The sequence below is a fragment of the Danio rerio genome, chromosome 2 (assembly GCF_052040795.2).
Source record: "Danio rerio strain M-AB ecotype USA chromosome 2, GRCz13ab, whole genome shotgun sequence".
NCBI lineage: Eukaryota > Metazoa > Chordata > Actinopteri > Cypriniformes > Danionidae > Danio > Danio rerio.
Window position 1 is genome coordinate 23,432,501 of NC_141022.1, and position 13,834 is coordinate 23,446,334.

The 13,834-nt window shown below is 37.6% G+C and overlaps 1 protein-coding gene across 4 annotated transcripts in view; it reads right to left on the bottom strand.

Annotated features, from left to right (window-relative positions):
* Window positions 1–13,834, bottom strand: part of dpydb (dihydropyrimidine dehydrogenase b) — a 303,079-nt gene that overhangs the window by 268,816 nt on the left and 20,429 nt on the right. For all 4 annotated transcript variants that reach the window (XR_015477648.1, XM_087239143.1, NM_212893.1 and 1 more), the window contains 1 exon segment: window positions 5,886–5,996. Coding sequence is in view for 2 of the 4 variants with exons in the window: in NM_212893.1 (NP_998058.1) it covers window positions 5,886–5,996 (111 nt within the window). In the remaining 2 variants the exon portion in view is untranslated.

The window sequence follows — 13,834 nt, forward strand, 5'->3', positions numbered from 1 at the left end:
GGAAACAAGATTTGGTATTTCATCAACACAGTCGCCACATGGCGAAAAAGCATTTAAAATGAACATTTGAATATGCTTATGAGCCTTGACTCGCAGGACTCACAGGATATGATAATAATTGAGGGGAAATTTGGAATATTTAATCCACTTGGGGGATTTGGAGGGGTGGTGGGGTCGTGGGGTTTGCTTATGATGCATTTTCCTAATGTCTCCTTTAGGCTTTTTCGGCAGTTTTCTGACGAGAGCTAAAGAATTACTCACTGACAATTGTAAGCAAAAGGGCAGAGGGAGTCAGAATTTGAATCTCTACAATAATTGGACAAACTAGGCGCCTGGAACTAATTATAGAATTATAATCTTCGGCCCTATTACTGCTCATCAGAGTAATATGATCACAGCCATCGCCAACATAATCATTGGATCACCACACCATAAACTACATCACAGATTACTCATTACGCTCGGTAAACTGGGACAAAGTTTGCTCACAGAAGAGGATACGAGGACTACAGCTTCCAGGAGAATAAGAGAACATCTCAACGGCCCATTTGTTATTCCTCATTAAATGCAAAAACTTCTACATGACACCTTCACAGACTAGATTGTCTATGAAAGCTTGTAGACTGATTGCTTTTCGTTTAATGTGAACTCCTTTTTTTATAATTAACCTTTATAATCAATCAAACTATCATAATGATATTTTTATGACCTCATTTTTCATTATGATCATTGTGAATAGCAAAGATCACGTAATATATTAAATTTTAAACTAAAATGTAGTTTCTTAAGCTGGTTTTACACCAAACATGAAGACTCCAGTCACTTTGTTCTAAATAACTCACATGCTGTTTTTCGACTCATTCAAACTTTCCGCTAGAGTACAAATTTTTCAACCGAGTTTAATTCTTTGTTCGCAGCAAACACTACACAAATTCACACATTTCAAACATTAGAGTTTTAATAGCTAATTTTTAATAACTGATTTATCTGTCATGATGACAGTAAATAATATTTGACTATATTCTTTTTCAACACACTTCTATTCAGCTTAAAGTTGCATTTAAAGGGTTAACTAGGTTAACTAGGCAGGTTAGGGAAATTAGGCAAGTTATTTTAAAACAATGGCTTGAAAAAATATAGCTTAAAGGGACTAATAATTTTGGCCTTGATGTTTATAAAAAAAAATTAAAACTACTTTTATTCTAGCCAAAATAAAACAAATAAGATAAAACATTATCAGACATACTGTAAAAATGTCCTTGCTCTGTTAAACATCATTCCACAATAGACTGGTTGCAGATTTGCACTTGCACCTCCAGGCTTGCATGCTCGGACTTGCTCGGACTAAGTGGCATCATTTACAATTAATTTAACGATAATTTAACTTAAGGGAGTCCCTGAGGCAGAAAAAATTGAGGTAACAAATTTTATTAAGATCGTTGCAACAAATGTCAACCTTACTCAAGTGACATTATTTTCTCTAAGAGTTTCACTGTAGTTTCTCTGGCAACATACGGCAACGGGTGCCACAGTTGCTATAGTTACGTAAACAAATCGTAACGAACCACAAATGCTTTCCTTACAACAGCTCTGCAGTAAAAGTTACACATCATCTGTGGCGCTTTCTTTCCGTCAAGCGAGTCAAGACGTTCCCTTATCGAGTCGATATCAACATTATGTTTGGAGGACCTATAACACTGAGATGGGATCATGCAGACTGTTGAAGCAGCGCTGCAACTGATTTCATATGGATGCATTACAGCGCAGACATGCTAACTTATCAAGAAAAGTTATAAAGAATAGTTTCCCCAATTCGTTCAAGAATCATTGCTGTAAGTCCATAATGTGTATCTGTTAGTTGTAATACTACAACTCCTTAAAATGTTTAAAATAAAAACTAAAATTCTAATTTGCCTGGTGTTTTTTTATTCATAACTGTGGAAGAATACCTTGTGTGCATATTTAGAATGATATTTAGTTGATACAAACAATAAGCTATGCTGGTATGAATGTTAATAGTAGCCTGCTTAAATTTACATCAAAGCATGTAATCATATGATGAACTGCTTTTCGGGGACTGGGGGGTCTGTCATGTTGTACAACGCAAGTAGGCTACTTAGAATAATTTGACATTGTCGTCACTGTCAACGCAAGCGAACTGGAAACTACTTTTGGTTTGTGTGTTGATTTCAAGTGACATGACAGGTGCAGGTGTTGATTGTAAATGACATCACTTGCAAAGGAAGCATGGGTGCCTGGGCGTGCAAGCCCGAGAGTGCAAGCCTGAAGATGCAAGTTCAACTCTCCAGCCAGACCCTTCTCCATGATTTGCCAAATATTTTAAAAAGAAAATTCAAAGGGAACTAATAATTCTGACTTTAACTGTATGAATCTAACTTACAATTCTTATGCACAATACAGAAGAAAATTATTAAAACGATGGGGTATTTGGAGCATACAAGTTCTTTTTTTTGTAAATTGAAGATACTTAAGTTTAATGTTTTGGTAATGTTTAACACAATTAAATGTTAAAAGCAAGGTATAAATTACTTCAGAAATGTATACAAAAGTTTTTTTTTTTGAAAAACGACAAGGGGGATATAATCTGAGAGAAGAACAAAATCTCCTGGTAGGCTGTGGCGTTGACACCATGCTCAATTGGTACAGTACTAATAGGGACAAATAGTGCTAAGAGCATATCCTTCACACCATTACACCACCACCACTAGCCTGAACAACTATGCCATGTTTCAAGTTTCTTAAAATCACCTTTCTTCCCCACTCAGATGCTTGGTTTGAACTGCAATAGATCGTTTACACCATAGCTGCGTCCCAAATGGCACACTATACACTATGCACTATGTACTTATGCACTAACACACTCAACAGGATAGTACATGTATGTAGTGTCATCCCAAATGGCAAGCGGAAATTCAAACCATTTCTCTGATGACGTTTGACGGTTGCCAAATCCGTGAAATAAATGACCGAATTATCAGATAATACTTGAATACTAGAATAGTGCATAAGTATGCGATTTGGGACGCAGCTCATGTCTTTATGCCTAAATGCATTGAGTTGCTGCCATGTGATTGGCCGATTAGAAATGTGCATTAATGAGCAGTTGGACAGGTGAACTTAATAGTGGTCGGTGAGTGTATTTTAAAGCAGTAATCACAATACCATAATATTTATATATTTTTTTTTAATAAATTATTTTTTGGGGGTTTTCACCTTTATTTTTGATAGGACAGTATAGATCATCGACAGGAAAGCATGGGGAGCAGAGAGAGGGGAAGGACCGGCATAGGACCGCAAGGCGGAATCGAACTCTGGTTGCCGCGAGCAGCGGAGTGCATGTGTCGACGCATTAACCACTACACCACTAGCGCCGACATACCATAATGTTTTTATCCAAGGTTATTATACCATCAGAATCGTGGCTCGTTCTTAGTTTGCATTGACTTTGTATGCAATCTACCCACACAATTACTTACATTCACATTTGTTGTGAACACAACATTAGTTTCCCTCTTCCTATAGGTGCAGACGCTTGTCAAAAGGGTGATTCATCCATTTCCGTTAATCCCACCAAAAAAAAATGTGAATTTACAAATAGTGAAACAAATTGCAGTTGGTTCTTTTGATAGTATAAATTTCATTTCCCAGTTGAAACTAAGTGCGAGCACTGAAGCAGTCTCGTCTTTGAATAAACCTGCAACATCTGTGCATAATGATTTATTTAAGGTTGGAAGAAGAGATGCAAATGGTTATGCGATGATCGATTAATTGTCAATAATCTTATCAGAGTCAATCAAGCACAGGCGTTGTTTAAGGATTAGTTATGAGACATGTCCATGCATTGCAAAATCAAGTCTGTGCAGTTTGTTTCCTTATCAAGTCATTCTCAACATTAGGGATGTATAGAACCCTTCTGTGTGAAAAAAAAAGCCAGTTTCAGTTTGAACAGAGCTGAAGCATTAGCAAACAGTAAGGGAATGCATATTGACTCACTAGCACCTCCCGTGTACAATGAGGCAGTGTGCTATAATATAGGAAGCGGAACAAGGAGAGAGAAGAAAAAAAAAAAAAAAAAATGTTGGCCATTGGGTAATTCATTTTCTATGTTATTGTTTTACTAGATAAGACCATTATTCCTTGATTTCATTATATTGAGCCATTTTAAGCTACATTGAAACTGCAATTTGGACCTTTAACCCTTCATCTATTTGCTTACATGAACACACACATGTACCAGCTGCCAGTGTGTTCATTTGAGATAATGCTATATCAATCATTACATTTTGTCATTAAGTTATTATAATAAACAAACAAACAAACAAACAATAAACAAAAAATATATTGATGATCCAACTAGCCAAAAAACATTTTGCTTCGGTGAGGACGCCTGTGTTTTGGATGCCATTTACACATGCTGTCATGTCAGTTGATCATTAATTTAAATAATGATCAGTCAGGAGCATTTGTGGTTATTGACAACCTTGATGGAGGAGTCTAAGCTTTGGCCCTATAAATAAAAGGTACAATGTTTGGTGTCAATATTATATACTACATTAACACACACTTTCTGTTAAAAGCAGAATAAACTTTGTGCTAGATACTGCTCTCTTTAACAACTGCATAAAACATATCCATAGTCCTCGATGTTTACTCTCTATAGAATGTGAACTGACAGGTTATGAGATCATCTGCGTGATTTACATGAAGCCTTATCAACCCATCCGCTTGTTAAGTGGCGACGTATCGGTGGCATATGAAATACTGTTTCTGGGTTCAAGCTGCTACTTATTTGAATTGAGAAAATGTATGATCACTTTTTAGCCATATCACACAAAAAAGTGAATTTTATATAAAATCATGGTGTCTTGTATAAAAACACAAGTCTCTGAACCTGCTGCATCTCAGACAACAAAATTTTAACAAATAATCACTTTCTGGCTATCTGATAATAGGCACTTTTATATGAACATTGTGATTTTCGAAAGTATTACATTGCTTTGTAAACGTTTATTATTACCACTTGTTGAGTCTTCTCATACAGTTTGATATGGTGCTTGAACTCGGAAGCCGCTTTGCGTGATGTCACACTTGACAAGTGGATTAGTTAATCGGTCATCAATGGCGAAGAGCAGAAAAACTAGTAAGGCCTCCAGCATAATTCAAATGGCATGCATAGGAGCATTTTGACATCCATTAAAATAGACTTTTTAAAAATTAAATTAAATTAAATTAAATTAAATAGCAAGCATTAGGGCTGGGCGATAAAATCAGTATCGATATTTATTGACCGACCCCCATTGTCATTAACAATTAAAATATTTTGGTATGAAGTGTCTCCGAAGGAATGTTAAAAAGCTTAGGGTGTAATTTTGTCATTTTTTTAATGAAGGCACACAACTTGCACGACGCGCACATGGTGTTTGTCACTTCAGGTCAGAATAACAACAGACGTGAAAATGAGTGCAGCAGTGAGGAGATTGTGAATAAAAAAAGGGTGTAAGGATGTCGTCAGAGTGGCTTTTTGGTTTCTTTTAATGTGCATCATAGCCACTAGCACGCCATCATAAAAATTTTTCAGAATAGTGGAAATGTAGTCATTCAACTTCACAATTTGTAAAGTTGTAGTATGTATTTGAATAAGATTAAATAATTATATTAATCAGATTTGATTATTATAATTAGGTTTGTTTTACAGAGTTTGGAGGTTTTCACACCTTCACATTATTCACATCGTACAGATTTACAGATGTTTATGTTGGTAAGTTAAATAAAGTGTTTAAATAAAAAAATCCTAATATTCCTAAATTGTAAAAAAATATTAGTTATAATATTTATAAAAGGTGTTTGTTACTATTAATACTCACATCACAGCTCCTCTCAGGGTTTCTCTTCCAGTGCTTCTTCTCATTCTTCTTTGAGGCAGTGGAATGGACATTTGCATGGCTCTTCACCCTCGGGTTCAAGGCCAGGATACTCTGAAGCGTAATTATACATAATCAAGACTGTTAAAAGTTTAAAGGGTCAACAAATGCAATCATTAGATTATAATAAATGTGTATCTTTTTTTCAATAGATGGAGAACTAAGAAGATAAACAATTAGACTAATGACCACAAAAGGAGATTTACACACTCAAGTTGCTGTTGGCAATAGTTTTTGGAGTTAATGTCGTCTATCACTGAATGTGTTAGGAATATCGAAAACAAAACCAACTTAACCCTGCTGCCTTTCTCTGGCTCAGCCCCAGACACAAAACACCAGCACCAGGGACTTCACGGTTCTTACTTCAAAATGGAAACAAAAGTAGGATTCTGTAGAGATTCTTCCGCATCATCCCTGTCTATTTTGAGGCGCTGAACTTTGTATCAGTGCACGAGAAACGGAGAGTCCGCGTTCACTCCACTCCACGCTGAGCTAAAGTGTTACTTTTTAATAATTTTTTTTTTAAAATCAAAGGTCTCAGTGTCGCGCGATACAACAAAACAATTATAAAAACTGTCAATGCTTTTAGAAATCAATTTTTATGTATTTAATCGATTCATTGGTGCAGCCCTAGTGTTGAGCTACAGTAAGATAGGATGTTCATTGGCTGTGGTGGCAATGTGTCTAATGTAGAAATTTCTTCATTACTGATAGCCAAAGCTGTTTCAGTAACCGAAGAGGTCTCTGGTGCACAAACTGGCGAGCAGTACTACACGTGGTATGTTTGGCACCCCTCATATGGGAGTCCAGGGCCGTAACACCCATCGTCACTAGCTTAAAAGATTTGCAGTACCAATACCAGTAAACATCGCAGTCATTTTCTGGCACAGGCTTGACTCAAACGTAATTCAGATTCTTTGGCCACAGCAGATTAAACCGACACCCATTTTAGCTGATAAACTAGGCTAGCAACTATCTTGTTCTGTACCTCACTTGCCTAGTAACCATAGTAATGGTTGCGCACGCTATCTGCTATGAAATGGAGCACTATATTAGTAACAGTTAATTTTGTTACAGTATAACCATAATCCTAGGAAATGGCAAAAATAATTTAATAAAATAAGACATTTGTAATAAAATCCAAGACTTTATATACTAAATCCAAGGCTATTAAGGCCTTAATTTGAGATTATTAAATTTAAGACCCCACAGGTACTCTGCAAAGGGGCCGGTGCATTGTGCAATGAGTGGTGGTCAAAGGTTAGGACCACGAGAACCCAATCGTCAGGCACAGAAACTGGCTCTTGGGACATGGAATGTCACCTCACTGTGAGGGATGGAGCCAGAGTTTGTGCGATGAAACGGTACCAACTAGAGATAGTTGGGCTCACCTCCAAGCACAGCTGTGGCTCTGGAACTCAACTTCTTGAGAAGGGCTGGACTTTCATCTACTCTAGAGTTGCTCACGGTGAGAGGCGACGGGCTGGTGTGGGCTTGCTTTTAGCTCCCCAACTTAGCTCCCCAACTTAGTTGGAGTTTTCCCCAGTTAACAAGAGGGTCACCTCCTTGCACCTTCAGGTTTTTAGTGCCTATGGGCCAAATACTAGTGCAGAGTACCCGGCCTCTTGGTGTCCTTGGTAGGGGTGCTATAAAGTGCTCAGACTGAGGACTCCAATGGAGTCTGGGAGACTTCAGTGCCCACGTGGGTAATGACAGTGATACTTGGAGAGGCGTGATTGGGAGAAATGGCCTCCTTGATCTGAATCAGAGAGGTATTTTGTTATGGGACTTCTGTGCCAAATCACAGTTTGTCCATAACAAACACCATGTTCAAGTATAAGGGTGTCCATCAGTGCACATAGCACCAGGACACCCTAGGATGGAGGTCAATGATCGACTTTGTGGTTGTATCATCTGATCTCCGACCGTATGTCTTGGATTCTCAGGTAAAGAGAGGGGCAGAGCTGTCAACTGATCACCACCTGAGGGTGAGTTGGATCTGCTGGCAAGGGGCAAAGCTGGACAGAACTGGCAGGCCCATGCATATTGTGAGGGTCCTCTGGAAGCGTCTGGCTAAATCTGAAGTCAGATGGATTTTCAACTCTCTCCTCCGCAAGAGCTTTGACCCGATCCAGAGGGAGGCTGGAGACATTGGAGAATGAGTGGTCCATGTTCTCTGACTCAATTGTTAACGTGGCCGTGAGGAGCTGTGGCCGCAAGGACTTTGGTGCCTCTCTGGGCAGCAATCTATGAACCCGGTGGTGGACACCGAAAGTAAGGGTTGTCGTCAAGCTGAAGGAGTTCTACAGGGGCTGGTTGGCTTGCAGGACTCCCAAGGCAGCTGATGGGTACCGACAGGCCAAGCGAGCTGCAGCCTGGGAAGAGTTCGGGGAGACTATGGAGAAAGACTACCGGTCGGCCTCAGAAATTCTGGCAAACTGTCCGGTGCCTCAGGAGGGGAAAGCAGAGATGCTCAGATCAGCATTTTTGAGGCCGATCACCGATCACAAAAATCATGATCTACGGATTGGCGATCATGGCCGATCACATAATGGCAGGGGAATGGGAATCTTTTATCTATAATCTAGCAGAGTTTGCACCTTTTGTAGAAATGAATTTACTCTCAATTAACTATATTGAAAAAAAAACTGTAGAAAGGCTACAGACAAGATCTTGTCAAGATCTTGTCCAACAAGTGTTTATTTTAGAAACTGAGAACTTAAGACTATTGTAGGCCATCTTTCCTAAATAAGGCTAACTTATTTAGTTAGTATAACTTAAAATTATTCCAAATAAAGAGGGGTCAGGCAGACCAACACACATCAGATCAGTTTAATTGCATGTAGCCTCTTAATACACTGATTACATTTTATAATTGGCAGCAAAAATGTAAAACTACACCAAAACTGGCTACTGCCACAAAGAATAAAACTATGGCAAATGTTTTTTTTTTTTTTTCTGTAATTATTATGAACTAGAAACCAACTACATCAGATCCTAAAAAATGAAATAATGTAGTAAGCTACTGTAAGCCAATGCCTTCCTTTCTAAATAGCAAGACAGAGAAACAAGGAGGAACAACCAGATAAACTAGTATCTAATAAATGAGTACTAGCACCTATTAAATACATACTAGTATCTAATTATTAAGTACCAGTACCTAATGATTAACTAGCAGTACATACAAATATGTACCAGTCCCAGCTGGAGTACATACTAGTCAGAACTGAATTTGATATCTCAATGACAAATCCCAAAGGAATCAAGACAAATTTTACATCTTGTAACAACAGAATAGTTACTAGTCGCATTTAAAATAAGTACTAGTGTCTAATAAATAAAAACTAGCATCTTAATAAGTACGAGTATCTAATTAATAAGTACTATCTAATGAATAAGTACTTGTATCTATTTAATAGGTATTAGTATCTAATGAATAAGGACTGGTCTCTAATAAAATGAACTAGTGTCTAATGAGTAAGCACTAGTATATTTTTAAAAAGCACTAGTATCTAAAGAATAGGCACTAGGCTAGTATCTAATGAATAAGTACTAGTACTTAATGGAAAAGATGCTAGTATCTAACATAAAAGCACAAGTGACATGAAAATATATAGTACGGTTTATAGATTAAATGTCAAAACAGCTTGACACACACACACACACACACACACACACACACACACACACACACACACACACACACACACACACACACACACACAGCAGGCCAGGGAAATCTGCGTCTCTCATTGTTTTCTGCATGTTTTTGGCGTTGTCTGTTAATATCGCATGAATTGTTTACTCTATGGATCCCCCGTGACTGTAACATGCCGCTAAATGCGTTCACTAAACCCTCCGCAGAATGTGACCCTGTAAAATCCTGACAGTGTAGCGCAATGTTGTGTCTTTCGAAGTTTGAGTCAATAAAGTGTGCTGTTAAGCTTAGCAGGGACATTGGACAGGCGTCTGCACTCTATATATCACAGGTTGTTTGTCGATTCAAAATAATTCCATGATTCTGATTTTGAACCCGATGTCTTTCCACCTCGTACTATCCGTGCTGCATGGTTCACGCCGTTTAATCATACTTCCCATACTCAGCATAATCAGCTGTATGGCATATTCTAATGCCTATTTCATGTTAGTGGTGTTAAAATGCCATTGCTTGCTTCCACCTCAAGGGACTTTTTCACGACATACATCGCAAACTTCTAACTTTACATTTTTATTGGACACTTTGAAATAGACGGGGGAACTCATGTTGCCACTGGTAAGCTCTGCTCTTTGCTCTGCTGTTGTTTACCTGTGCACCGTGCATGCACGTGTGAAAAAGTCATGCGAGTAATTTACGTCAAGTGATCTGCTTTTTTTGATCTGCGCTTTTGGGGTTAGCCGATCAAGCTATTTTTAGCCAATATCGGCCGATCGTGATCAGTGGCTGATCAATCGGAGCATCACTAGGGGAAAGCATCTCCACATCGACTCTGTTTACAGTGGAAGTGGGTAGCTGTAGACCTCGACTGGGGTGGTTGTCAGACGGTGAAAGGAATACTTTGATTTCCTTAACCCCACCAACATGCAGAGACTAGGGATGGAGTGGTGGACTCACCCAGGTTTTTTCAAGGTTAATTACACTAAAATTTAAGCAAAAAAATGTGTTTTGACATCACTTTAGATATTAAGCTAGAAACATTCAAATACTAGCTCTAAAGTGATGTTTGTTAACTGGCAACAGTTTCTACTGAATGAACAGTGGAAGAAAAGGTTTTTTAGACTCTCTGTATTTGATTTTCTTTTTTATTTCCAGGATTATGCCATCTAATTGTTGTATAAACACAATTTCACACTCCTAGCAGTGCAATATGGCTGTATATCATCACTGGAGGGACACTGAGACATTCAGTCTGTGGCCTCAAGCCAACCACGAGTATCCCACCAGTGCAGATATACAGCTATATCGCACTGCTACTAGTGTTATGTATATATACAGTTGAAGCAAGAATTATTAGCCCCCCTTTGAGTATCTCTGATAATATTTTTTGGAGAAAGTCTTTTGTTTTATTCCAGCTAGAATAAAAGCAGCTTTAATTTTTTTTATATATTTTTTTATATAATTTTATTTATAATTTTTACCCTAACCTGCCTAATTAACCTAGTTAAGCCTTTAAATGTCACTTTAAGCTGTATAGAAGAGTCTTGAAAAATATCTAGTAACATTATTTACTGTCATAATGGCAAAGATAAAAGAAATCAGTTATTAGAAATAAGTTATTAAAACTATTATGTTTAGAAATTTGTTGTAAAAATCATCTCTCTGTTAAATAGAAATTAGGGAAAAAATTAAACAGGGGGGTTAATAATTCAGACTTCAACTGTACAGATGGATGTATTTGTATACTGTATTTTCAATATTCATTACCTGAATATATCAGTATATTCACAACCTGAATGTACTGTATATCCAGTGTTACTTTAATGTATTACTTTTCATACAGTAAATTTTGCATTTCCAAAAAAAAAAAAAAAAAACAAAGATAATCATGCAGTTGTGTTCCACAAACATGAAAGTGTTTTAAAACATTGATATGAACTACAAAGCACGCTCAAGCCAAAGTCCTTCAAAGCCGTCTGTGACAACACTGATTAAAAGCAGTGCAGCGGGGCAATAAAGAGGGGTCCGACTGAAACAGTAAAGTGTGAAATGAGAGCCATGATGGGGACCATCATCATTTGATTCAGGAGCAACCTTCATTTCAAATACGCACAGCACCTTCACGCCTGCCAGTCACATCAGCCCACCACGCTGGAGGAGCTGGAGGAAGGCACCAGTGTGGGATCTTTTAATGGCAAACACAATTAACAGGCAGTTTACTGAGAGAGAAGAGAACAAGTGAGGGAGAAGCAGCCATTACCATCGCACTAATACCAATTTCATGCTCTTCGTAGTGTAAAAGAATACCATGTCCACAGTCATTTCGCTGTGCTGAAACACTATCTGACAAAGGCCAGAACAGGAGTGCAGAAGCAAATTGAAATAAGCCACTTTGGCATTCTGGACCACAAGCCAGGTGTCAGAAAAACCTCCCCAAAAAAAGGACATTGGCTGAAAATCATGGCCTGACATTTGATGGTTACTTACAGTAACTGTGTGAATATTTATCCAATTAAAACAGTTTGTTATCAGTCGCGCATCATTTCCTTAACAAATTTTACTGCCGTGTTTTGTCATTTTATGCAAGAAATATTTTTGAATGAATTTTGAGTGAAATATGTTTGACAACAAATACAGTGATGCCTGCAAGCTGTTTCCATTTACTCTTAGAACCATGGAGGGATACATTATTGATAATGCTATTAATATGTAGCATGTGTAAATCACTCTTCGTTTCGTTGGGTGTAAAGATCACTGAGCTGGAAAGGTACAGTAGGTCTTGCATGAAGCCTTCATATTTTACATTTTCAATATTCTACTAGTAAGGATGAGAAATAATTGTTATCAAACCTCAACACATTTCATAAGCAATACATGATACACTAAAAAAATGCTTTCTTACTTCGATTTTTTGTCTTGTTTCTAGTCCAAATATCTAAAAATTCCTAAATCAAGAAGCATTTTCTACACAAGTAAAGATATTGTCTTGTTTTAAGAAATAATATGCAAAATTAAAGTTATTTTTTACTTAAAACAAGCAAAGTTATCTGCCAATGGGATAAGCAAAAAAAATATTGTTTTTCCTTTTGACATAAGAGTATTTTGCTTACCACATTGGCAGATTACTTTGCTTGTTTTAAGGAAAAACTCACTTAATTTAGACATTTTTTTCTTTAAACAAGACAACAATTTTGACAATGTTATGCTTGTCAAGAAAAATACTTTTTTTATATATATTTGGACTAGAAAATCTGAGTAAAAAAAAAAACAAAAAAAAAACATGTTTGCAGTGTACAGCATATTACTGTATCAAATACGGTGGTGTGTAGTAACAATTATATTTATACATAAAAAAACACACAATTCCACCCAAATTTAGGACGTTTTAAAAAAACAAAAAAAACAAAAACAAAGACTAAACAAAATACACACTTAAACACATTTGTACAGCAACCTTTATGGGGACTTCCAACAGACGTTATGATTTTTACACTGTACAAACGGTATTTGGACTAGAAACAAGACAAAAAAAAAAAAAAAAAACACATTACATTGACACAATGGCTCAGTGTTAAGCACTATCACCTTACAGCTAGAAGGTTGCTGGATGAAGTCCCAACTGGGTCAGTTGACATTTCTGTATAAAACTAGCATGTTCTCCCTGTGTTGGGGTGGGTTTCCTCTGGGTGCTCCGGTTTACCTTACAGTCCAATGACATGCGGTACTGGTAAATTGAATAAGTGAAGTTTATTCATGAACTAATTTCGAGAGGATCACGTGCTTATGATTTATCACGGCCGATTTGCATTTGCTAATCACTATCTTCCAATCATATGAGCCCTAAGCTACTATAAATAGCCTCAGTTTTCAGTTCACTTTATCTTCGTTTGGAAGAAACCCCCCTCCTCCCCTATTCTCCTCCTTTACCTCTGATTGGGTGGCACGGCGGCCCAGTGGTTAGCACTGTGAGCTCCCACCATCCAAAGACATTCAACATACTTAACAATCAAGCTTTGTCTAATCTCTTGTGTTCCCTTAGCTACCGCAGCAGGGGAGTTCTGAGATCCACCGAGCACAGGCTCCCCTCTTGCTCTGCCAACGGGAGGAAGCCCCAGGCTCAAGGAGCCCTTGAGCTCGGGGCTCTCTCCAGGGACAGCATGCCAAACAAGCTTTTATAAATCATCAGCTAAGTGTGAACTTTTGAAACTAAATTGGTGTGTATGTGTGAGTGTAAATG